This window comes from Dendrobium catenatum, unplaced genomic scaffold (genome assembly GCF_001605985.2).
Source record: "Dendrobium catenatum unplaced genomic scaffold, ASM160598v2 fragScaff_scaffold_743, whole genome shotgun sequence".
In the NCBI taxonomy this organism is placed as follows: domain Eukaryota; kingdom Viridiplantae; phylum Streptophyta; class Magnoliopsida; order Asparagales; family Orchidaceae; genus Dendrobium; species Dendrobium catenatum.
The window spans coordinates 1,516,762-1,543,716 of record NW_021319205.1 but is presented as its reverse complement, the minus strand read 5'-3'; the positions used below and the strand labels follow the sequence as shown (position 1 = coordinate 1,543,716).

The following is a 26,955-nucleotide window of genomic DNA, read 5'->3' as shown; positions in this document are numbered from 1 at the left end:
GTGAAATATTATTTTGTTTGATTTAGTTAAAAGAAGAAGTTGACATCAAAAGAAACATCGAGTCGAGAAAAAATTTGATGTCATAATGATATTTTATATCGCACAAAATATTTTAATCAAATAAATACGTCCATTTATCAATTTTTTATTAAAACTAAATTTAAATAGTGTAATGTTACTTTTGTATTTAAGTGTAAGTAATCATATTTCTCGAATGGGCTTCCGTTACTTGCACTGCCCTCAACAGCAACAAGGCCAAGCATATGGTTTAATTTACTTGAATTTTACATCTTATAATTAATTTCACAGTACATTTGGTACGAATATTTGTTAATGTTGATCGATACTAAAGATTGAAAGTTACGTTATATGCATTTTTAATACCTGTTATAATCTACTTCATTTTTTAAAAACTTAAAATTTGTTGCTTCGTTATATTTTTTGAAATTTTTGCCTCGCAACTAACTTCTTATTTATTCTGCTAAGAATTGATAAGCTGGCCCAATAAATGGAACTTTTATTTGGTCCGGTGAACATACGCAACTCTACATTCGGCCGCCAGTAGAATCGCGGCACGCGTTTTCATTATTTACCGCGCGCCCCGACAACCCGACCCGGAACGGACCCAAGATTGCTCGGTATTGCTAGGTATTGGTCGATTTTTCTCGACAATAACCAGTACCGAGTAATACCGAGCAAATACCGAGTTGTTCCGAGTTATTTCTAGCAATACCGAGCAAATACCTAGCAATATCGAGCAAATCCCTAGCAATACGGAGCAAATCCCTAGCAATACCGAGCAAATCCCGAGTTGTGCCAAGTTGTAGAAAAACTCAGTACAACTCGGTATTTGCATGGTATTGATCTCACAGAGCGGTATTTCTCATTTTTTGCAAAGCAATACCGAGCAAATACCGAGCAATACCGAGAAAATCGCGAACATAGCATTCCCGAGTTCCGCTGCGGGTCAAGTCGTCGGGCCGGGCGGTAAAGAGTAAGAGCACGTGGCGACATGTTATTGGTGGCCGAACGTAGCTCTACGTCCGGTCAGAGGGCGTAATAATTGTTCCAATAAATGGGCAGTGTTTTTTGTTTTTTTATGGAAAGCAGCACAGCCTAGCAACAATTATTAGGTCAGGTGACTTGACGTAGCTCTATATTCGGACACCAATAATATGTCGCCACGTGCTCTTACTCTTTACAGCACGGCCTGACGACTTAACCCGGGATTGCTATGTTCGTGTATTGCTCGGTTTTGCTAGGTATTGCTTTGCAATAACGATAAATACCGCTCTGTCAAGACCAATACTGAGCAATACCGAGAAAAACTCGATATTGCTCGGTATTGGTCTTCACATAATGGTATTTCTCGTTATTGCCGAGCAAAATCGATCAATACCTAGCAATACCGAGTAATACCTAACAATAAGCAAACATAGCAATCCCGGCTCCGTTCCGGGTCAGGTTATCGGGCCGCACGGTAAATAATGAGAACACGTGGCACTAATTTACTGGCGTCCGAACGTAGAGCTACGTTAGGTGACCGAACCAAATAAAAGTTCCTATCCCACACATCTGTATTACTCAGTGATGGATTACGTCGCAAGCTTTAAATTAGCTGCGGTTTTTTTTTTTTTTTTTTTTTTTTTTGCGGTTTTTTTTTTTTTTTTTTTGTTAAAAACTTCACCACTTTCTTCACAACACTTATATATAATCAGTTAAAATTATTTGGTAGGTTCAAAATTTTATCTAACGTATCCTTAGTTTCTTCATCGATATGATTAAATAAATAGTAAATGAATAGTTTCTCTCTTTCGGAGTAGTGTATATATTCCAACTAATGGATCAAACTAATCCCTTGTTCATCTAATATGATCCAACAAGTCTCTAGGTCACAAGTAACATAGCATTTAGTAACTTTTAAATGTTATATTTTTCTTAAATCCAAATAAAATTTTGGATTTTCATTTAAACATGTGAAACCCATATGATTTTATAAGTACTGATACTTCTAACTCAAAATAAAAGAGACAAGTCTCAGAAATAATGGTGTTGCACCAACTTCAATGACATCAAAGAAAGATAAGAAAAAAAAAATTAATAAATCAAAATAAGGGCATGATTCCATCAACACCTGCTCCACAAGAGCAAGTAGGTGTTAGATCACCAAAAATGAATTATAATTTATTAGGTCACCTTATAAAACTCCCTATGAGACTAAATATTTATGATGCCCTCTTGTTTTCTCCTGAAATACAGAAAGCTTTCAACAAGACTACTTGATCCTGCATTTTTTTAGCTCAGCCCACATAGTGTTTTTTTGAGGAGGCTTTATAATTTTTAAAAAAATATTCCCTTTCTGTGATCCATGTTTTAGAATTTTACCATCTCTACTGTTGAATTCTAATATATGTTTTGGTGGTCTCGCCACCTATTTTTGTAATTCCTGTAGCTGAGCATAGTTCTTGTTTTGTGATTGTTCGTGTAGCTTCTTTTTGAATTTTTCTTGTATATTTTTACACTTGTAACCACATTTTTGTTTAATGAATTGGGCTAAGTCCCTAATCTCATTGCAGAAGTAATGATGTGAAGTATTATTCCTCACAGAATTTGCGATGCATTCTTTATAAGAATTCTTATCTCTCAACATGGTGACAATAGTAAAGCTATGAAACTAGCGCACACTTTATCCCCAGCAAAAAAAAAAAGTGGTATAGAAGCAAAATAATCATTAGCAAATCTCTCACCATTATTTATAACTAGAGCAATCCCCCAAGGCTATCCATACATCACTCTTTCCCAGTCCTCTCCTTTCTCTTCTTCATCTGAATGAATGTGTTAACATGAATAACATCATTATATTTAGCCAAAATAAATAGTAAGACTCCCAATGATGATGTCTTCACATTCCTTTGGGTCATGCTTTGAACTCCTAAATATTGCTTGGTTCCGATAACCTATTATCTGTAACAATCAAGCGATCAGTTCAGGATACATCAGTGAAAGAATTGCGAAGGATGTCATGGAAGTCAGTAAGCATCATACCTGGACGAGCTACAGCGCATTAAGAATATACAAAGAAGCAGGTATTTCGACATATGAATGTACTACGAATCTATAAAAAGTATTTCATCCTTTCATCTCTTCTCATGGCATTATAAACAGCTTGGACCTGGAAAGTAAAAAACCAAACGTGAAAGGTGGCGCACAGATCAAATGAAATTAAATTAACAGCACAAGTTCTCCTGTGACTTAAATCCCAACAAAATAAATGAGATCAAATTTGAAAGAATATAGTTTGCAGCGTGACTCTTAAGAAAATGAACTATCAAGTAAAATAATTTTACACTATTTTACCGGATTCATTTCTTGAATGCAAATACTTGACACTTAATATAGAAGACGGAAAAAACTTGAAAGAAACCTGCTCACTGGAGACCACACGAATAGGTCCAATATTAACCGACACGTACTTTCCCCTTGAAGATAGCTTATGGGTCACCCGATCCTGTTCAAAGTAAAACCATAAAATATGGTTGAAAATAAAAAAATTAGTACCAAGGATAACGATGAGAAAAGAAAAGATCAATAGAAAGAATCTTCTAAATAAAGCTGAAGGAATGAGTGCTACATGCACCTTACTCGAAGAATTTCTTATTCCACCAACGCCAATAAATATAGCATCAAAATTTTTTGGTGGTGGCATTTTCATCATTGCTTTAATTTTAGTGGGATCGATTTCGATTCCTCTATGATATACAATAAATTCAAAAAATTTTCTGGATGAAACACCAAAAGCATATTTTAGTAAATTCATTTTTTAAATTGAATTTTCGAATTCTTTCAAATACTATTATAAGTTCATTTACATGCTTATATTGAACTTTACTTTTTACAACCAAGTCATCAACATTGCACTCGACATGTTTATATATAAGATCGTTGAATATTCAAGTCATTGCTCTTTGATAGATGGCCCCAGCATTTTTCAAGTCAAACGACTTCACCTTGTAACAATATATATCAATGGGAATTTGGAATGAAATGTGTTTCTTATCTTTTGGATCCATCTTAATTTGATTATAGCCCGATGATCCATCCATAAATACAAACATATCATTGTTTGATGCATTATCAACCATAAATTCTGCGTTCAGTAGTGAAAAATCATCTTTTGTACATGCCTCATTAAAATCCCAATAGTCAATGCAAACACAGATTTGATCATTCTTTTTTTACTAGAACAATATTAGTGATCTAGTCAGCATATTTTTCTTTTCAAATAAACTCGTCTTCAATAAGCTTTTTTGTTTCAGCAATGACTTGTTTTTTAATCTCAAGTCACATTCGTCTGGATGATTATTTCACACGGGACATTTTGGCATCAATGGAGAGTTTATACAATGCCACCTCTGGTGATAATCCATGCATTTTAGTATAATTCCTTATGAAACAATCCTTATACTCAAGAAGTAATATTTTCAGCTCTTTTGCTTTATCATGCGAGATATTAGCACTAAGGAATGTGGGTTTGGGATCCTCTTCTGCACCCAAATTTACTTCTTTGAGCTAGCCTTCATTTAGTTTGACTAACCTTTATAAACACTTTTCAAACTTATTTTAAATTCACAATTAGACCTTCAGTTTGATTTTCATATTCGAGTAGTTCCTTATCTTTGTCTGTAATGTTGTAGGATGTTACTCATGTAAGACATGAAGATTGAGTATAGTCAAGACCCCATGTTATAGATAAACCCTGTCCAATGGGCTTTTGCGCATGTTCATTCTGCCAGAAATTCCTGAAATAACGGGCTTGTTTATTTAATTGCATAAAGATGATATTTCTTTCAATAAGCCTTTTTATAAGGGGTATAGTATATTGAGGGAAAATTGGCGACTTATCTTCCTCTTCCCATTCTATTTCATGCAGAGTACGACTTGATACTCCTTTTGATTTGTAGAAAAAGGTTTCAAATTCATTGTGACCTCTCTTTGGTGGGACAAAAGATTTTCAACATTTCCATACTGGATTCAATGAGGAAGTTAAAGTTTTAACATTTATTGCCAGCATGGGTACCATTTTTATGATGTTTGTAGATATATGAGAGTCAGATGCTCTTATCGATGAAACGGAGAGTTTCTTCAACTTCTTAGTTATGGAACTGGGCCAGATCCCCTTCATTTTAGGCTTCACATTATTTTTAGGTTAATAGAGGAATTCTTCCTCTTCTTCATTACTCATTCCACTTGAAGAATTATTTCGTATCTTATTTGCATGATTAGCTTCATAATCATAATAAGCATAATAAACTCTTGAGTATTTACCATCCTTTTTCCCTTTAATCAAAGATTTATAAGTTTCGAAAATATCATCCTCTTCCTTTGTATCAACTACCGAGACGAGGTATTGATCTAATTTACTTCAATTCATCTTTGTCTTTATCTTTTGGATTTTATTTATCAAGTGTAGCAGTCTGAATTTTTGGAAAGGAGTCAATCTTTGGCTTTCGCATTATGAAAAACTTGACATCATCATAGATTTTAACTTCATGCACCAAAAATAGTTGTTCATCGCCATTGATTAAATGATCTTCACCATCTCGATTGTTTGTCATGCATTGGTGAAGTGTTGAAGCTACGATACCATATTCATGGAACCACAGCCTTCCAAGATGTGCCTTGTAACAAGTGTTAGAATCAATCATATGAAATCTAACCTTTGTGTACAGTTCCCCAAAGCTTAGTGGTAAAACCAAGGATCTTAAGGTCCTTTGTCCTTGTTTATTGCACCCTTGCAGGAATACGTACTTCTGTTCAAATATTGAAAATTATGGGATAATCCTTTGAGCATTTAAAGACTCGTCAGATTAACAGAGAAGCCCGGATCAATTAAAATTCTATTTATTTGAATATTATTACTCTCCATAGTAATATAGAGTAATTGATTGTGATCTGTTGTTTCTAAAAGCATATCATTATCACAAAAGTGATTGTAGCAATGTTATGAGAATAGAAAGTTTCCCTCATGATTTGTTCTGCAAAAAATAACTCATATTGCTTTGGATTTTGCAAAGCTTTAATGCGCCTTTTCAGGATGTCCTTAGACATGATGAGGGCATCATAGATGCTTAGCAATGCAAGCAACTTACATAGATGGGTCAAGAAAATATAATCCAAAGTTGTATTAACAATCAAGAGTTTAGGCTAATCTTGTTACACAATAGCGTCATTGAATTGAATATTCTTCTCCTGATCTTTTACTTTCTTTTGTGATGGAGTAAGAACATGTTTTCCCCTTATTAGTAAGATTTGTATCACCTCTTTAGATGATCTAGCCTCGGTGTGAAAGTCTTTTGAATTTGCCAAATTTTCAACTTCTTCGGAATATGAACTACTTCTGAGCTTTGGGCATTTATCTTTAGGAGCTATTTACTCTTATTATCATTTTCATCATTAGGAAAGTGAAATTATTCATCTGAATCAATGAAAGATGATGTACAATGTGTTTATCCTTAGAAGGAATTTTTACATCAGCCCTGTGGATAAGAAGTGCATTGCGTCCTCTTACAGCTCTTTCACTTCGGCAACTTATGGCTCGACAACTTTCCATTGGAATACTATCTTTTTCAACCAACTCTGAATCAAGATGCAAGTCATCCATATATTCTTCTAGCCTGACGGGTCGCCTAGGAGGTTGTTGTTATCTATTAATTGAATCAATGTATCATTGAATTTTAGTCATCTTTTTCACTAATCTCTTCATCTTTGGTTTTAGATATTTTGATGTAGAACCTTGCTTTCCTTTTGATTTTTAAAATATTTTAAAGATTTCTTTTTGTTTGAAATTGAGCCCCTTCACAACTCAATTCGTCAAAGAGAAGAGTCTTGGATCAACCTCCAACTTCAAAGCACTCTTCTAATGAATGTCTTTGATAGTCAACAAAACATTCAACATTCATATGGCTTTCTTCGATATGAAGGTTTCCCAACCACCTTCCTCTTCTTGGGATACTTTTCCCTTATCATCTTTTACACTTTGGCATGATATAAAAGAGATAAGTTAGTCTTCTCCCTTTTGAGATTAACTAAGAAACTATCTGACAAGATGAGTTCATTGTTTTGGTAGCTTCTTTAAACCCATTCCTTGAATATAAAATAGTCTTCAATTGGATGACTTGTGATCTTGTGAAATGGGCAATAATTTGGATCATTGATCAAACCAGCTTGCTCAGGTTAACGAGATTACAGTAGCTGGAGACCGATTTTGAGTGCATGTAGAAAAATATTTTCCATACATTCCTTTTTTTTCTTAAGAATATATGGTTTGTTTATTTTCTCATGAAGAGTGGGGGCTCTTTGTCTTTCATTAAATTGTTTTATTATTTTAGGTGAATCTGTTGATTCCCCTTCTCTTGTCAGAGAAATAAGTGAATGTAATATTTACCTCATTCCTTTTGGATCATAAGTTCTGATTTGTTTCCTATTGTCAAAGGAGTTATTGTTGTAGCTGAAACCAAAACTTCTAGGCTTTGGCAATCTTTTGAATTTGGCTACACGATCCAACATCTTCTTGAAGTTGTTGATCATAGCCATTGCCAGATAGGGAACTATTTGATCATCAATATTCCACATTAGAAGCTCTACAACATGTTTCTCAGTGAGCTGTTATTCGCATTTCATGCTGAGATTTCTCCATCTTCTGATATACGTAGTGACGGATGAATTTTTTTCTCTTCTCAAGAGCAAGATCTGTATTAGTCACATTTTTAATTGCGCTGGCAAATCTTTTGACAAATATTATTTTCAGTTAGACGAATATTTTAACTGAGTCATTTAATAACTCAACATATCATTCAAAAGTCGTACTAATAAGACTACTAGCAAACTGACGTAACAACAAGGCATCATTATCCCCAATATTGTCACAAGTAGCATTGAAATATTTTTTAGAAGATTATAAGTAGCCTTGAATTGGGCTAGGTGCTGCCCGGGATTTTTAGTACAGAGAATGTATTGAATTTCGCTATAACATATCCCTTTAGATATTTCACTTGATTGTATTCCGCAGGATATGGACAACCTTTACCCACTAAGGCCTCAGCAGCTTCAAAAGTAATAATCGTCTTAACCTTTTGACTGATAAGATTTTCAACATGGGCTTTACTAACCATTTCATCTTCTTTGGGTATTGTCAGTACCAGCTCTTATGGAGTTCCAATCCATTATCAAGAGTGACTAGAGCACCAAGAAGAGTAGCTTGAATGTCTCCAGTATTAAACACTGGATTAACAACATTTCTTTGGGGATGCATTGTCTGTGGTTGCCCAGTTGTAGCTATCAGGCCAAGCTGCCCAAATAGTTATTTCATCATGTTGCCTAGTAGTCAGATAATTTCCTAATATTTTTTTCTATTGGAGATTGCATTTATTACCATAATCTCGTCGCAACTTCATCAATTTCTTCCTTCTCAACTTCTTCCAACTATGGAGGTGTTCTATTTATAGGTGTTGCCTATTCTAGGTTACCTCACATTTGTTCTTCATTCTACAAATTTGAGGTGATATTTTTTCGAGTATACACCTTTTTATTAGGTTGATCAGGAATATGATCATCCATTCGAAAAACTTCAACATCCATGGGATCAATATATCATGTTTTTTCAACATCATCATAAGAACTGTTTTTGTCATTAGGAGAAGCTCTTCCATCCCATAAAGCTTCACTATAAGTTTCATCTACTTCGAAGTCTTCTTCAGATTGAAACCATTATTTCCAATGAATTATTAAAGAGTCAAAGGACTCATTATAAATAATAGATTTTCCCTTATTTGATAAAGTGTGCTTGACAAGGGACCTTTTATTAGAGAATGACCTTTGGTCACGATGTTTGGGCTGTTCATTTTTAGGGAGATTCGATTCCTTTGGAACCCAAATGTGGTGGTACCTTATAGTAGTACGCTTCTCAAGATTTGCTCCAGATACAACAACAACAACATTAAGCCTTTATCCCACTTCATGGGATCGGCAACATGAATCCTTTTTCTTCATTATGTCCTATTAAATGTCAAATTCTCGTTTAAATCTAATAAAGAAAGGTCATTCCTAATATTTTATAATCAAATCTTTTTAGGTCTACCTCTACCTTTTTTAACATAAGTCAAATCTAATAACTCTACTTTCCTAACCGGGTCATCGGAAGGCCGCTGTTTTATGTCACCAAACCATCAAGATTTGCACCAGATATTAGGCGATATTCATTACTTGACCTAGCAAGCGCATCTGAGGGAACTGATTTCTAACAAAGTCGTTGGGACCTTTGCTTATCATGTTTCGAATCATAATCTTTCACAGACACTCTTACAAAGTTTTCTCAACAACTTTGTTCCATAACATGGGCGTTAACCAATGCTAGAGGGATATTTTCTCAACTCTCTATAGTTGGGAGGGCACTTGATATTTTGTCAATAAGGTCTCTTCAAAACCTTATCTTTTCAGGAATGGACTGCATTTGGGAATATTGCTTCATTAACAGACTTTTTCAACTTTCTCTATAATTTTTTGTCTTTGATAGCCTTCAATATTTTATATATGCGGGAAGAGACTGAATCTTCCTTCTTTTGCGGCTATCGTGATTGGCGGGGAACTTCCCAAAAGAATTTCTTCACCTCCCCATTTGAAACTGTTCCTTTTTACCCACCGTAATAGCACGAAGTCATTATTAGTAGGGATATTGGCCTCCAATTGAGGCGATTGCTCTTGGCTAAGAGAAGTTGTTAGCTCAAAACCATTGTATCGAAAGCAAGCATTGGCTTTTCTGTAACCTTTTGGCACTAGAGATAGAGGCCTCAGCATCATGCCTCCTAGGAGTAAAAGTAAACTCCTTCAGAACTTCAAATTCATTCATGCTTTGTTTAGTTGGATCAATGGTGACCGACTTCGGCTTAAGGTTCATAGGCCCTTCTCTGAGTGGTGGGATTCACAGAAAGTGCCACTGATAGTCTTGAAAACACTAAGATCTTATTAGGGCCTTTCACATTCACAGTTATATCAGGTCCTTCAGCAAATTGGCTCATTGGCGCCACTGGAGCTACATTTCGTCAGCTTTAGTCATTACAGCTTCATCATTGTCATTGACATGAAAGAACTTCATAACCTCAAAAACAGTTCCAAATTGAAGGGTGGCACTGGCATGTCCAATGTTAATGACATCTTGAGAGAAATGTACCCTCGATCCTTCTTTGTAGTCACTATGTTGTTGCAGGTGTCATTTTTAGTAACCTACCATAGGACTTTCAAGAATTTAAGTTAACCTAGCTTTCAAACCCTTACCCTGATTTTTATTGCATAAAGAAACATTAACTTGACATAAAGAACATCTTTTAGATGTTTAAAATGCTTAAGACTAAAACATAATTTGTTTAATAATTCATCCAAAGATGAAGGGAGAAGTATTCCCCTACGGAGTCGCCAGAAATCTATTCACTCAAGAAAAAAATGATGTTCAGGCATGAATCCTATTTTTCATAGTTATGATTCAAATTTCCTTAAGGCGGATTGATTTTTAATGAACCAGATTTCCCCTGAGGTTCGCATCGAGGTTTATTTAGATATGGGTCCTTCCTATGAGCGCAATCTCTCATAGTTAATTAACACTACTTTATAGGAGAAAACTCTTGATTAAGGAAGAATCACTTTAATGTAGCTTAGGAATCTGAAGTTTTAGTGTCGTTTGTGAGAGATGGAGATAGACCCGATCAAGATCTCATGATTCCGTCATCTAGGGAATACCATATGTTTCAATCTTCTAAGCTGCTTCTACTAACAATGTCACATACAAGCTTAAATAAGATGGGAAGAGTCTCATCAGAAAAAGTAATGTAGAATTTATGTGAACATCTGCTTAAAGACAGCCGAACAAGCCCTACGTGTCAAGTGAAAAGCAACTAACTTATAATCAACAATGGACAAGATTGTATACCTCTTCTCCTTTCTTTTCCCACTTATAAATTTATTAAGTCATCGCATTACTTGCTGTTAATGTATCAACAGGTTTATGCACCCACGTCCATAGCATGCATAACCTCTTGAAATAGCACATTTAAATACATTAAGTAGATAACTAAATTTATAGTAAATACAATTTCCATAGCCATACAGGATGATTTTCTTCAATTTAAATATTCATTTTATGTACTAAAAGAATTTGGAAAAATACAATTCACAAATTAAAATCCTATCTTAATTATTACAATTCCCATACGCTTGTATGTGCATGCCTGTGGCCTTTACGAAAAATTTTGAAGGTTTACTTTCTAATTCAATATGTCAAATACATATATTCAGAAGTGCCTGATGTATTAAATCTGTAATGCATAACAGCAAATCATAATGTGCATGTTAAGCTTTACTCACTGACTACCCCTAAGTTAAAATACTTTTGATTAATTATAAGGGAAAGAGAACACATAATACTTACTCCTGCTATTAGGTTTACAATTAACATAAATAGATCAATAATATACAAAAATAATGAAATATTAGAGGTGGCCTTTTTTAATTAAAAAGCTAGGCGAACACTTCACATTAATATGAATAAAAATTACAGATAAAAATACAAGATCAAAGAAAAAACAGCAAAACAGAGAACAAAAAACGCTTGCATAGTTCAAGGAAAAAGTAGGTTTTGATTGGTAAAAAAATGACTTTCATAATTTGTTGATTATGATGATTTTCTCCCTTTTGCTTGTTGATCCAAAAATTGGCTTGATTGATAACATCAAAACCAAAGGACATCCTCATCTCTTTGTTAATGAGAAATGCACCTACCATTCCTTTCACTCCAAATGCTCAATGAGTCATCAAAAATTCTATTTTTGATCAAACATAAATTTTAACTAAATTTGAGATCTCGAAGTCTTCAAAAATTAATTCCAGTAATAATGACATCTAGGTTTTGCAAACTTATAGCCCAAACAACAGTTTCATCGTGGCAATTCCAACGATAGTAAATATCCAAAATTTGAGCATATTCAGGTACTGAACTAATTGAAATGAATGAAGAAAACAACAAACCAAGCATAGCCAAGCCATAGTCTTCCTTAGTCATATACAAGTGGAAAAACTATGTCCAGGGGAGGCCCGAAGGAGATCAGCCCCTTTTCACGGCCAAAAGCATGGTGGTGTCTAATCGGCCCAAATTTCATTAAATTTAGCATAATTCACATATCTTGATAAAAACTTTTTAGAGTTTCCACAATATCTCCCAATCTCTAATTTGCAAACAGTTTTCGATGTTAGATCGTTCTCACAAAGAACATTTCGACATAAAAAAAGGGATATCATTTGCATATGAGTTGTCAATGGTTTTAAATTGTTCTAAAAGAGATGAATATTTCAATACCAATATTATGGCCCACCATCACCATTCTTCACTAACCTTAATTTGGATCCATAAAGCTTTTGGAATTGCTTTCGATAAAGTCAAACATTTCAACACAAAAACAGCAACTTCTTATCACCATTTACAAATGACCATAAAATTTAATCCTCATACCTTCCCAAAATTATTGTAGCTCTTGTAACTGGTGACTCTCGAACTTAGAAACAAATCTAATTTGAATGTCTTAAGCTTCTCGAAAGAGTTTTAAAAAATCCAATTGTCAGAATATCAATCCATATAGTGCTAAGAACTTTGAAGCAATATTATATATTCATCGGTCAAAGATTTCATAAGTAGCATCTACCTCTGTTGGCCACCTAACCCATGGGCTAAGCGACTCAAACGAATGAGCTTTATAACAAATGTTCCTCATATATTTGGTCCAACATTTTACTTGCATAAGCAAGTAACATTTTCAGCCTTTCTCATATGGGATCAGGCTCACTTCACACCTTCCCCTCTTTTCTCCTAAAAGCCTATCATCTACAAAACCTGACATGATTCAGTCCTTCATCAGGCCTCAACCCTAGCGATCATTGCTTGCAATCCCTATTAGACAGCTCTCTTCAAATTCAAGATATCTCAAGCTTCCGAACATCTAAATAATTTGTCCCCAAACTAAACATTGTAACAAATGAGCTCTAGCCTTGATACCAATTAATATGACCAAGGTAACTAAATGATAAGTATTATCAATTCTATCATAGATCATTCCATTCTAGGCTAAACCTTGCATTTTAAACTTCTTGGTGTAACTTTCCAAAAGGTCACACATCCTAAGAATGCTCCAAAAGATGCACATTTAACTGTTGAACCCTCTAAAATCGATCCATTGCACAAGGTGTGTCACATATTTGATCTCACCTTTTACTTTTATAGCCCTATAAAATTTCTTTACCTTTTGGTGTTGGCTATGAATCAAACATTATCTTCTCCTAAAAGTTTGTCATCCTAGAAGCATGCTAGGATCTTTCCCTTGTCCAGGCCTTAACCCCACCACACAAACTTTATCAGACGGCCCTCTTCATATTCAAAATATTGTAAGTACCCCTCCATCTATCGGTTGTTATAACCCGACATGTGACATCGACCAATGCTCATCGCCGCCCAACATCCATTGCTCATTAGTTTATTAAATCTAATAACTTCTCAGAGCCAACGTTTTCTCATAATCTGTCAATTGCCCAATACTAATTGACAGACAACACTCTCCATCACTCTTCACTGATAATCTATGGATCACCCTTCTACTAACCACTTATCATCTACCAGTAACATGACAACTGTTGATGGCCAACAGCCATCATTATCTAATATATGTTGTTCGTCAATTACTCGTATTCCATTGGCATCCCATTACCTAGCATCTATTAATATGTACTAACTAACGTGTATAGCAACTTGATGCTCAGAGTCCCTTGATGTAATATCTCATAGCTCGACTAGTTAATGTCTCCCTCTATCCAAGAGCAGAGCCACCTTTGACTAAACCTACAATCATATATCATTGAATATACCCGAGTTCACCACTTTCTAGAAGGACTGACTCATTATTTAACTCCTAGTCACATGACAACTCTCGATCTCCTAGTCCCTGCTCCTTTTTGAGTGATATCTAGACCGCTTTTAATCACCTGCTGACTCTATGTCAGACATCCTTTACGTCGTACCATATCCATCTCAAATAGAGGATCAATCCAACCACATCCAATGGCCTCCACAACCTTTCAGCATTATCAATTGCCATCTTTTGGTCATGCCATCTCAAAATCTATGGAAAGACTAATCTGAACAACTTCATTTTCATCCACAGCATCCCTACAATGCTTTGTAGTAGTTTTTAGGTCATATTATCTCAATATCAAGGACAGGATAGATGGAGCTACATTTAGTGGCCTCCATGGCCTCGTTGTGTTGCATCATCATCAAATTTAGGTTGTTTCATCTCCACCTGCAAAAGGAGAGCTGTACTGACTACTCTTAGTCACCTCCAAAAATTTCAATGCCACCATATTTGCAACTTTCATGACGTACTATTTCACCTCCAAAAGGATTAACTATCTAGTGGCTACTTGCATTATATTGGCATGCCATTTCCAAGTTTAAAAAAGAAGGGCAATTTTAACTAATATATATTGCTAGTGGATATTGTTTCAATTGGTCAAAGCCCCATGGTATTTCCCATTCCAAATAAATAAAACCTTATTTCATCTACCAATTATATTTTCTTTTCTGATTGAGTGTGTAACCCATCATTCATAACTAAAGCGATCCAAATCTATCGACGTTACAATTTTGATCGACGTTACAATTTTGATGGAAGTAAAAGAAGAAAACGTAACAAAGCCCTCAAAAACCTTTCTTGATAAATTCACCTCTTTGAGGAAAAAAATATATGTAAGCTACTGATAGGGGTGATGATAGCACTTTATATTATAAAGCCTCCTAAATATTTAAAATAGGGACGCAACTGAAGAAATTATGGATGTCATCTTCCAATTTATTCTAACGCATCACAGAGAACAGATTAATAATACCTTAGTTAAGCAAAAATTCATTGCTATGAATTTTGAAGATAGTCCAAACAAAAAAAACAGTCCTTAGATGAACACAATAGGCCTCCAAATCCAAGAATCGCAAGGTTATGGACGCGTCCATCCACAGAAATGAATAAAAAGAGTTACAGAGAACGAGTAGTCATTGGATGAAAAAAGCCAAATGGAGATATCAGTCTTTGTCGAGATTAATTTGTCTCATGAGAGTTAAGAATATCCTTCTTATGTTTTATGATACAGATGAATATTACTGGTGTTTTAAATGCTTGATACATGAACTAAACAAAACTTTGCAAGAATACAACTATAGCAAACCTCTGGAATTGGTTCATGAAGTACAGATTCAACAGCAACAACCATTGCGTTGACAAAATCATCACCTCCTGTTCCTATGGCTGTAAATCCTCTAACAGTCGGATATGAGTTTACCTGTACAACCAGGAAGAGGAAACACATAAAAGAAGCCAAAATTGCTAAATATCCACAAGTTGAAGAACGCTTGACATAATACATCTTTATATGAAGCTAGTGTTACAGCAATTAAGATGTTTCAAGTTCAGGGAATATCTATGTTCATGATCTGGAGCCACACTAACAAACTTTTTTTGTTTTTTACTAAACATTTGTCAAAAACACTTTCATATTAGATTTACTGATATTGAGAGCATAAAAGAGATCTTTCAATAAGTTAAACGAATTGTATATGAGCAATGAAAAAAGCTTTAGTGTTGCAATGCAGGCTTTTGATTCTTGAATTCTCTGCAATATGTCCAAATGAGAAAATTGCAAAATACCCTAATGATAAAATTACTTTAGCAAACTCTACACATGTGTGAACCGACTAAACATGTACAAGTAAAACTGAATTATGACACCTCGAAAGGAAAGCTACTAATAGTAAAAATAGTTGGTGGTAGAATCAAAATGTGCAAGAAAAGGTTAAAAATAAAAAGAATTTGTTCTAAAAATTGGTTTAGATAAAAAAATTCTGAAAATTCTGATAATTGGAAAGATATAAAGAGGCTCGTAAAGAGTCTAAGAAAGCAATATGCAATGCAAAGATTTTAGCTTTTAATAATTTATATAATAGATTAGATACTAAGGAGGGCGAATGATATATAAATAAGTTAGCCAAACAAAGAGATTGAACTAGTAAGGATTTAGTTCAAGCGAAGTGTATTAAGGATGAAGATCAAAAAGTACTTTTATTGGAAGGTGGATGAGAAATTTTGCTAAACATTTCAATGAAGATTGTGATAATTGAATTGACATTAGTGACTTTAGCACCCTAAATAAAAATAAATATTTTATTTTTATCGGTGTATTAGTAAAACCGAAGTTATAGAGACTTTAAAGAAAATGAAGTGAGGAAAAGCTGTTGGATTTGATAATATTAAATAGAGGTGTGGAAATGCTTAGAAGATGAAGGAATTTCTTGGCTTACTAAACATTTTAATATTATTTTGAAGACTAAAAAGATGTCAGATGAAGGAAGAATGAGTATGTTGATTACTATTTTTAGGAATAAAGGTGTTCCAGTAGATTGTACGAAGTATAGAAGAATTAAGTTAATGTGTCATACTTTAAAACTATGGGTGAGAGTTATAGAGCATCGGTTGCGGCATGATACTAATGTTTCTCAAAATTAATTTAGATTCATGCTTGGTAGGTCTAATATGGAAGCTATACATTTATTGAGAGGTTGGATGGAGAAGTATAGAGAGAATTAGGAGGATATACATAAGATATTTATTGATTTATAGAAAGCATATAATAAAGTTCCAAGAGAAGTGTTATGGAGAGTTCTGGAAAACAAAGGAGTTAGTAATGCTTATATTCAAGTCATTAAGGATATTTATGCAGGTGTCGTTACTTGTGTTCGAACACAAGATGGTTTGACCAAGTATTTTCGTATTTAAGTTGGATTACATCAAGGATTAGCCTTAAGCCTATATCTTTTTGCTTTAGTCATGGATGATCTCACTACACATTTGCTAGAGGTTATACATGGTGTATGCTTTTTGCTAATGATATTCTTCTTGTTGATAAGACTAGAAAGGGAGTTAAATGAAAACTTGAATTATAGAGGTCAACCTTAGAATCTAAAGGCTTTCATTTGAGTACATCTAAAGCTGAATATATGGAGTGTAGTTTTGGTAATAATAGATCTAGTGGGGGTATTGTGACTTTGGGCGATCAGATCATTAATAAAAGTATACGTTTTAGATATTTTGGGTCCATTCTTCAGAGTAATGATGAAATAGATGGAGATATTATTAGTAGAATTCAAGTTGGATGGTTGAAGTGAAGGAATGCATCGGGCTTATTGTATGATTGAAAAGTCCACCTCAAACTTAATGGAAAATTCAATAAGATCGTGGTGAGACCTAAATGCTTTATGGTGTAGAATGTTTTCCATTAAAAGAGAAGCATAATATTAAGTGTTACAGAGATGATGATGCTCAGGTGGATGAGTGGCTTTACTCTTAGAGACAGGATACAAAATGAGCATATACGTGAAAAGGTTGAAGTAGCTCCAGTGGAAGATAAAGTTAGAGAGAGTCGCCTTAGATAGTTTGGTCACATAAAACAGTGGCCTTCCGATGACCAGTTAGTAAAGTAGAAGTATTAGATTTGACTTATGCTAAGAAAGGTAGAGGTGGACATAAACAAACTTGGTTAGAAAATATCAGAAATGACATTTCTTTATTAGATTTAAATGAAAATTTGACTCTTAACATAACACAATGGAGAAAAACGATTCATGTAACCAACCCCACTTAGTGGAATAAAGGTTGGATGTTGTTGTTGCTGCTGCTGATCAGAGCAAGCTAAGCAAGCCATGAAATTCGTTAAGAATACAAAAATTCCTTAGTGGCCACTCTCTAGAACACAAATTATTAAAGAAACACTCAAGAAACATCAAGGTCAATGAAAACCAATTTAATGACTTGGAATAACAACGTAGCAGTCAGTCTGCTATCACACATTTTAATACAGGTGTTAAGTGTCAAAAGCACAATGAATTCTATATTGAATGGTGTATAGCATGGACTGAAGGTTAACTCAGAAGAACGGAGCATTCGTGTGAGGGTTGATGAATATGAACAGTAATGTGTCCAATATGCACAGGTACATCACCGCAGCAAAAAACATTTGAGCTCAACCACTAACTAGAAACTATAAAGATTTAGTGCTAAATAAAATGGCTAAAAGTGAAGATCATATTTGTGACCTATAAAAAATTAAGGTCAAGTACCTATCTATAATGAAACTTTCAAAATGCAAAAGCATTTAAACAAGGAGAAAAGCAGGCTAGGCAAATAAGGCAATTCGGTCAAACAAATAACGTCAAGTTGAAACTATCAAAAGATTCAATAGGAAAATACCTTCTGATCTAAAGCAAGCCATTCATTTGTAGCATCATCCTTAACCGTACCTCCAATAATCACATTTGTTGTTTGAGAAACTCTTCCTTCAGACTTTGACACTTCTGCTATTTACTCTGACAGTAGTTAGAACATAAACAAAAGTAGATTACAAGAATATAATGAGAAGCATATACTGCATATCAGAAAGAAAAATATGAGTTCCTTTTTTCTCTTTTTTTTTTTTTTTTTGAGGATAGGGTTTAAGCCTAAAATATGATGTCCATAGAGTTACTTCAAAACATCATATGTTCCCCCAAACCAATTTTTTCGCATTGGAAAATAGCAAATGAAGGCATCGGTTCTAACAAAGAAGAGTTGGGCATGTGACTACTTACCATATTGACAATCCATAGAAAAGCCTAAAACAGCACGCACTTCACAGTTCTGGATAAAGTGCAGGGTTCCTTCGGATGTTCAGGGATGCTAAAAAAACACATTTACCTTCGAAATGGTTTATACATGAAAACATAAATCAACAGAGGACCAGAGTGCAGAGTATGTACGGCTTAAATGTGTGTTGAGGAAACAAGTAATACGAAAATAATGAAAAGATGCAGGCATCTCACCCATTCAACTTTTAAGATGCATTTATTTGCCACAAAAAGGCATTTTTTATTATCTTAGTTTCAAGCAGCCAAACAAAATATAACAACAACAAGCCTTTATCCCGTGATGTGGGGTTGGCTACATGAATCATTTTTAAATTCTCATATAAACCTAATAAATAAAGGTCATTTCTAATATATTCAAACCAAGTCTTTTTAAGTTTACCTCTACCTTTCTTAACATAAGTCAAATCTAATAAAGATAAAATATTATGCCAGGAATATATTAACATGGCATAAAAGCTGCACTGTTCTTTTTTTGTATAATTTATTCTGATTATGTTGTTTTGCTTCCATGTATTTCATTCAGCTTTCTCTGAATAGCATCTTTCATTCTCGGGTACCAACTAACCATTTCTCTGCATTGTGTCCCACCGATTGATTAATCTTATGGTAATTTTGATGCATGGACTAATAACAAAGGTTTGCAATACATGATTTTAGCCAAAAGCCACGTAATCACCAGAAAATTGTTCTAGATAGCGTTAGACTCATACATGTCAATGGCGCGTGCCATGGCATACGGCTTTGCGTGGCGCATATATGATGTTATTTACTTGGAGCGGCGCGACGCATCAAAATAGCGCGTGCTAATTGAGCCATGCATGGGCAATGGCGCATGGCGCAATGCACTCATGGCGCGCGCTATTTCATTAACATGTTATAAATTTTAAATTATAAATTATAACTAATTTTTTTATTAATATCATAATCAATTATTAATTAATTAATCTTCAAATTAATAAAATATAAAAAACCTTAAAGGATTTAATTTTTTTGTATGATTTTGATAGGAAATACTTGAGTTCGCAAGTAACCCTAAGGTAATACTTGAGTTCGCAAGCAACCCTAACCCAAATCGGTGATCAAGCAGCGAGAATACTGCTGTCCACAGTAGGAAAACAGCAGAAATCTGCTGTTTACAGCAAGAAAACAGCACAATCCCGGGAAATTTGAGAGAAAAACTCAAGTATAGACTTGTATTCCACTAGAAGATAGAAGTAAATAGCAAAGATACAATTGTTCTTCAATTTGAGAGGAAGAACAACTCTCCAAATCTCCGGCAACGCCAAGAGCCCAAAGCAAAAGAACCCTAGATCTCAAATCTCATTCCAATTCAAGATAATCCTAATTCCCTCATATTCCCCTAAAACATCAAAGGAGAATTAGAACTTATCTAATCAGCCCTTACATTCAAATCTTTCCTCCCAAAAATTGCATTAAGCCCATCATGGGGCCCACAGGAGTTCCACCCACATCTCCCTGTTTAACCTCCGCCGAGCATAGACCTAGACTGGTCCAGCCAACCCCTCCTGGGCCGGCATGGGAGCAGGCATAATAGATTTAAAGCTATAATTTTTTATTAGGTGGGATTTAGGATAAATTATGCTTAAATCCTACTCAAATCTATTTGATGTAACTTTATGTAAGATTTAAAATCATCATTTTTGCTATTCAACAGGATATTTATGTCTGAATTTTACTTTAATCAACCTATTATTTATTATTTAATGGTATTTAATAATAATGAATATATGTTTTATAATTATTTTCTATTGTGTGTTTTGTTTAAAAAGGCACGCACCGAGTCGTGCGCTATGCGCCATGGCTCCACGGGAATCTTTGCACCGCGGTGCGCCATTCACCACTGACAAGTATGGTTAGACTTAAATTTGCTATGCTGATTAAAAGTTTTGAATCATTATTAGCCTAGTGGGGTCCAAGACTAATTAAAAGGCGATTCGGTTTGCTTAAAAAGGAATAAAAAGTATTCCAAATGTAGGAGAGTTAAAAATTTTGCTCTTTGGTATGATGAGAAAAAAAAATTAAAGTTTTGGTAAATTTCTTTTTACACTGCAGTTCATTTTTTCTATAATCTAAACTTGCCTACTTTTTGAGGAATTTTATTTTCACCGCTAACTAACCCCCATCACTGCTCATAAAACAATAACTTGCATTTATTTTACACTCATACAAATAACTATAAATATTTCAAATACATTGCATTCATTTTATTATTGTATTCCATTTTACTCTTCAATCTTATTTTAACAAACCAAACAATGCATAAGCCATCTTAGCTAATCCTTGGATATGTAGCAAAAAGTTTGTCAAATAAACGTAAAATATCAAACAAGTATTCATGTCCAAAATAGTAAGACAAGACTCATAGGAGTATATGAAACGATATTTGTCAATGTTATGCCAAACAATAAAAAGATTCCTTGGAATCTCAAGACAGTTGTTGCACCCAAATAGAAAAATTGCCTGAGCTAGCAATTGGATCATTCATATTTTGCGAGGGATCAACCAATCATCTATCAAGTGAGCCCCTAAAATGTGTTTAGCAAACTAAAATCAAACATTCGTTCCCAACTAGAGTTACAAGTACGTAATGAAGTCCATCAAGTCCTTCAGCAGTTGCTCCTCTCACATACGGACATACCAATAAGAATAATTTCTTGTATCCAAGAGGCAAATCAATAGGCAACTCAGACTGCCATGGAAGGAGGCACAAATGCACGAAATGCTGGAATTAATCAAAAATTCTTGAACTACATCAGTTTCAGGTGGCCTTTAATTCATCCGCTCCAATTTCATCAGATTACAGCATATCGTCGACCTCTTCAATTAAAGAAGTAATAACATCCACGCTTTCTAGGAGCAACAATCTCTTAAAAATTTACATTCAAAGCTTCCTTCAGAACTGAGAATCAGTAAGAAAAATGAATCAAGGAATTGCTAATTAACCTCCCCCAGTGCAAGCATCTATGGGTCTATTGCATCATTACCTTCTTATCAATGACTCGATAGTCAAGCAAGAAACAAGATTAATCAACGAGAAAACAAGCATAAATGGCAGGAATAATGAAAATTGAAAAAAAAAGTCGTCTCTAGGAAATTACAGAAGAATAACATATTTAAGAAATGCCACTAATGAGAATCAAGCATTTGACTGGTAATCACTATGGGGAGCACTGACCGGATATGACCTTGAGCACAGCCTCCTGCGGTGGGTCCTGTTCATCCTGAGAAAAGGCCGGGGAGGGAACATCACTACGAGAGCACCGCATGAAAGGGGCGAAGGTCGAAACCCTAACTCTTGGCCGGATAAGTTGCGCCGGAAGGGAAACTGTCAGCACCGGACGGTGGGCAGAGCTCCACGGTTCCGTCAGCACGAGGACGGGGCGCAAAGCAGTTCTAAACGCCATATCCCTCGGATTTTCTCCGATTGTGGTGCAGAATTCTTCTGAGAGAGTTTAATACAGGAAGAGCTGGGCTGGGCAAATTATTCTGTGGGGACACCGGACGTGAGGTTGCGTCCCGATGCTTTTTACTGTTATTTTTTCCAAGAGGTATTTAATATATAATTTTCATTGTATATTAATTACTTTTATTATCGAGTATTTGCAAAAATATAAAAAAACATAACAAAAGCATAGCAAATTTCTTTTTACTCCCCAGTTCACTTAGGGAACTGTCTCCTGGTAATTTTTACATTATATATTATCTTTTGAGTTTGGATAGAGTAAGAACTCATATGGAGTGGAGTGTGAAATACTTAGTTGAAATATTTTTATTTAAAATTAAACATTTTAAATTTAAATTAAATTATTAAATGCCAAATTTTACTTAATATTTTTATTTTTAGTATATTAAATTAATTTATTTAATTATTTAAATCATTTATAAATCAAATCATCTATTCAAGGAATCAGGACCGGTTGCTAGTTGAACAGGCAATTCTGACTAGTTCAGCTCGATTTGATATAGAAATAGTTTTGAGGATGAGGCGGACCAACCTTAAGATCGGTTCACATTTGAACAAGTTGGAAAGACCAATCTAATCTGGTTTTTAAAACTTGGTTATCTTTTACAATTAGACATATTAAAATATGATATGAATAAAAGAGATCTCAATTTATTTTTATTTTTTTTGTATATTTATAATACATATAATAATATTTTTAAAAAAGTTTCTCATCATAATTTTAGAATCACCTTCCTAATAAATTTTTCCATCTCAAATGGTCTATATAATAATATAAAAATATTTTCCTAGTTAATTTAGAGTTTAAAAGAATTTTTTAATTTACTTAGGTAGATTATATATAATGCTTGCATGATAAATGTTATATATAATCTATTTTATTATATTTTATTTATAATCTTATTTAATATGTATTCATTTTATTTTTTTTCTCTACTATATTTAAATGATTAAATATTAAAAAATATCACTTTATATGACTCATAATAATCGTAATCAGCCAAATATTTATGTTGACTACTCGAAAGGTTATTCAAGACAAAATTTCCCCAATTATAATACCCACTAAAGCAATATACAGTTGCACATATTTTAACTCGTTTTAATAAGAATAATGAAAGTTTTGCTTCTCCACATCTTACATGTGTTTATGAGTATTTTATGTGCATGTGGGTGTTTGAAATTTATTTTGAAGTGAGTACCTAGTGTTTATGTTGCTTGAATAGGGAATCTATAAATTTTTCCCTTAGGATAGTTGACGCACCAGAGTAGACAGTATTGTAGGATTGAGCTCTATGTATTTTTGAAAATTTTGGCAAACATTGTGGTGATGGGGTTGGGCATTTCGGTGTCATGGTCTCTTTTGAGAGCACTACAGCATCGCTTTCTGAAACGCTGCGATGCTATGCTAATATTTAATAAAAATATAATTTTCACTTACTTTCTATTGAAATTATCTATCTCATGACCTGTTCTAGTGATTTTGATGATAACAAACGTATGCTTGAATGTTCTAATTAACGTGCTAAGTATTTCATGTGTAATGATTTGATGAATGTTCATGATAATTACTTATATGGGATGTACATTACACAACTCAAGTTCAATCAAAATTTGAGCTTAAAGAACTTAATATGGACCAAGATTGATAGCTCGAAGATTTTTATATTAACTTAAGAGTGTCTTAGAGGTCAATTGATATTACTTATGTTGTTTGATTTGAAAGTTTGTTAGGGATGTTAAGCTCTATAGAATTGGCCCAAGACTAACCAAGAGGGGGGTGAATTGGTATTTTAAAAACTTCTTTAAGCAAAAAAGAACGATTATCACAAACCAAATCACCACAAAAACAAGTGTGGAAGAAAATAAATGTGGAAGCAGTAAAAACAAGAACACAAGGATTTATAGTGGTTCGGTCAACTCGACCTACGTCCACTCCACGGAGGCGCCCTCCGAGTATTGCACTACAAGCGTGACTCTCCTTTAGCCCCCACAGCTAGGCGGAGAAGCCCTCACAAAAACACCTCCTTTTTGCCACACCCGGCAAGGCAGAGAACCCAACTCCTTCTGCTTCTTCCTAAAGTAGGCAGAGAACTACGATCACTTGCTGAAACTTACCTCTCCCAACCCTTCCAAGGACAAGAGACTCTAGGGAAGAAGAAGTGGAACATTGCTTAGAGCAACCCTTGTGAATCGCCTCACAAGCTCCCCCTCACAAGATCCTCTCTCTCTCTCCCTCTCTCTCTCTCCTTTAGGTTTTCTCAAGTCAAGTTAGCAGCCAAGGATGTTCAAAAACGTTGAACAAGAGCTCTTAAATAGAAGATCTTCAAAGGGGCTCATTAATTGCAAGTTGCCGACTTTATCGTCCAGGATAATATGGAAATCATCCTGGCCGATCAGTACAAATCTCATAAGATCGGCCAGAGCATCGCCCTGAATGCAAACTGGATGATTGAAAATTTGCTTGATCATCCCAGACGATCTCACGATCGTCGTGGCCGATCTGTTCAAATCAAAGGAAAATCGTCTAGAGCATCACCTTGAATTCAGGTTGTCCGATCCAGATCGTCCAACACATCGCCCTGAATTTATCCTGGCCGATATTTATCGTCTAGGAGTGACTAAGGATTTTAGAATCGATTGTCCTGGCCGATCTTGCGATCGTCCAGGACGATATGATCGTATCAATCATCCTTAATTACCTCCTTGATTGTCTGATCAATTAAGGCATAATTGTGAATATCGTCTAGGACAATCCAAGATTGTCCTGACCGATTACCAAAATACATAATACCTTAATTGTTTATGGCAGCAATTTCTTTCTATTTTGAGCATATCGTCCTAACCGGTACAAGTATCGTCCAGGCTGATTGGCTAATGATGATTGCCTTAATTAAGAACTTCTGATTAGATTCTCTGTTTTAAGCCAGATCATCCAGGACGATAACAATATCATCCTAGCCGATATGAGTAAAAAATAGAAATTCTAAGTCTTTCAAGTGTGTGAGTGTGGGGGGTTACTTTGCATCAGTCACACCAAAGATTACAAAGAACTCAAGAAGGGAAAAATAAAATTATAGACTGACTCAATCCTAATCTACCCATTCTTGAGCTGGCTCCGTTTTTCTGTCTGATCTTTGATTCTTGAAAAGTCAGTAGTAAAAGGTAGTCCAAGACAAGTAAGAGTGTTTTCCAATCATCAAAACATAGTTCATGGACCTGAATTTGCAACATGATTTACTCACAATCTAAATCTATTAAAATGATTTACATATTATTAATTAATGATAATAAGCTTGATTTAGAAATCTATAAAATTTCTTTATTAAACAAATTTTATATGCATCATAGATTATGTAAATTTTATCAAATATGAAAACTTACTTATTAGGGAAATTAAAAGTAATAAGCTTAGATCATAAAAATTTTATTAGATATTTATTTTAAGTTAAACTTATTTCACATAAATTTACTAAAATATAATAAAGTTTATCTAAATTACATCATATTACATTTAATAAATCTTGAAATACATTAAAATAAACTAAGTTTTTATTTTGTTGTATATGAAATTATTTTGATAGAAATATGGCTTAATTTTTATTTCATTAAAGTTTTTGAATTTGTAGATAAAAATTAATAAGTTACATAACCACTTTTGAGCTAAATTGAATTTATTTCATTAAATTTTTTAAACATCATCCAATTTTAATATTATAAGATGGGTAGTCATTTTTTTCCTTATTTTAGATGTATATGAAGACTTTTTTATTTTTCCAAGTGACTTGCCATTTTTTTGCCATTTGAAACTTATGTTTATTTAATATTAATGAATTCTTTATCAAATATAATATTATTAGTTGATAAAATAGTATTAGATTATTAATTTTATTTAAAATTGGCTTTACTTACCCTTTCCATTTAAATAACTCTCTTTCTCTCCTTCTAAGGGCTATTCAAAAGAAAAAAACTCCAGTAATATTTTCATTCCTCTTTCCTTCTTCACATACTAAATCTTGAGAGGAAAAATTTTAATCTTCATTCATAGTGATCTATACACATTTGCAAGATCAAGTTATTTATTCAAAAGCTTCAACACATTCAATTGAGCAACTCAGAAAGTTCATGAGTTTGTTCCTCCATTCCCCAAAGTTTTCTTTGCTTTAATTTTAGTATTCACCTTTCATATTTCTTTTAATGATTTATATCCATCTTATATGACTTAAGGAGCTTATAATTTCAATCAGCATGAAAAATAATTTTATTTAAAATATTATTCATACCTATATCAAGATATAAATATATTTTAATGTGATCAAAATTTATATTTCATTTGCAAGTAATGAGGTGATTATAATTATATTGTAAAATTCACCTCAAATATTGTGGTTATTTTATTGCAAGATAATTTGAGCTTGTATTGTTTATATCAATTTCTATTTTTTTTTCTTGATCTAAGTCATTTGGCTTACTGAAATTTAAATTGTAATTAAATTGGGTTGTACTCGTCTGTGTAGGAGAATACTTTGGTTGCGAATAATTTCTTTGGTTTACAAAAATGAGGTTTGCAAGGCAAATCTGGGATTAGTATATTCTAGCCCGAGAGTTGACTAGCGTAGGCATAGATCGAATTGGAATCCAAGTTAAACTGCTT

At 34.0% G+C, this 26,955-nt stretch overlaps 1 protein-coding gene across 5 annotated transcripts; it reads right to left on the bottom strand.

Moving 5' to 3' along the window:
• Positions 1 to 2,597: 2,597 nt before the first annotated feature.
• LOC110099438 lies at positions 2,598 to 22,328 on the bottom strand. Of its 5 annotated transcripts, none has more exons than XM_028696425.1 (6): positions 22,014 to 22,326; positions 18,384 to 18,490; positions 15,310 to 15,423; positions 3,425 to 3,508; positions 3,046 to 3,172; positions 2,598 to 2,957 (listed from the first exon to the last, which is right to left on the bottom strand). In XM_028696425.1, exons 1-5 carry the CDS (start codon positions 22,240 to 22,242, stop codon positions 3,116 to 3,118), a joined length of 591 nt encoding a protein of 196 aa, XP_028552258.1. In that variant the 5' UTR covers positions 22,243 to 22,326; the 3' UTR covers positions 2,598 to 2,957; positions 3,046 to 3,115. The 5 variants fall into 5 exon arrangements, with proteins under 5 accessions (XP_028552258.1, XP_028552257.1, XP_020682237.1 ...); XM_028696424.1 differs by having other exon boundaries at positions 2,598 to 2,964; positions 22,014 to 22,325; XM_020826578.2 differs by having other exon boundaries at positions 2,598 to 2,964; positions 18,384 to 18,487; positions 22,014 to 22,322.
• Between the last annotated feature and the right edge of the window lie 4,627 nt (positions 22,329 to 26,955).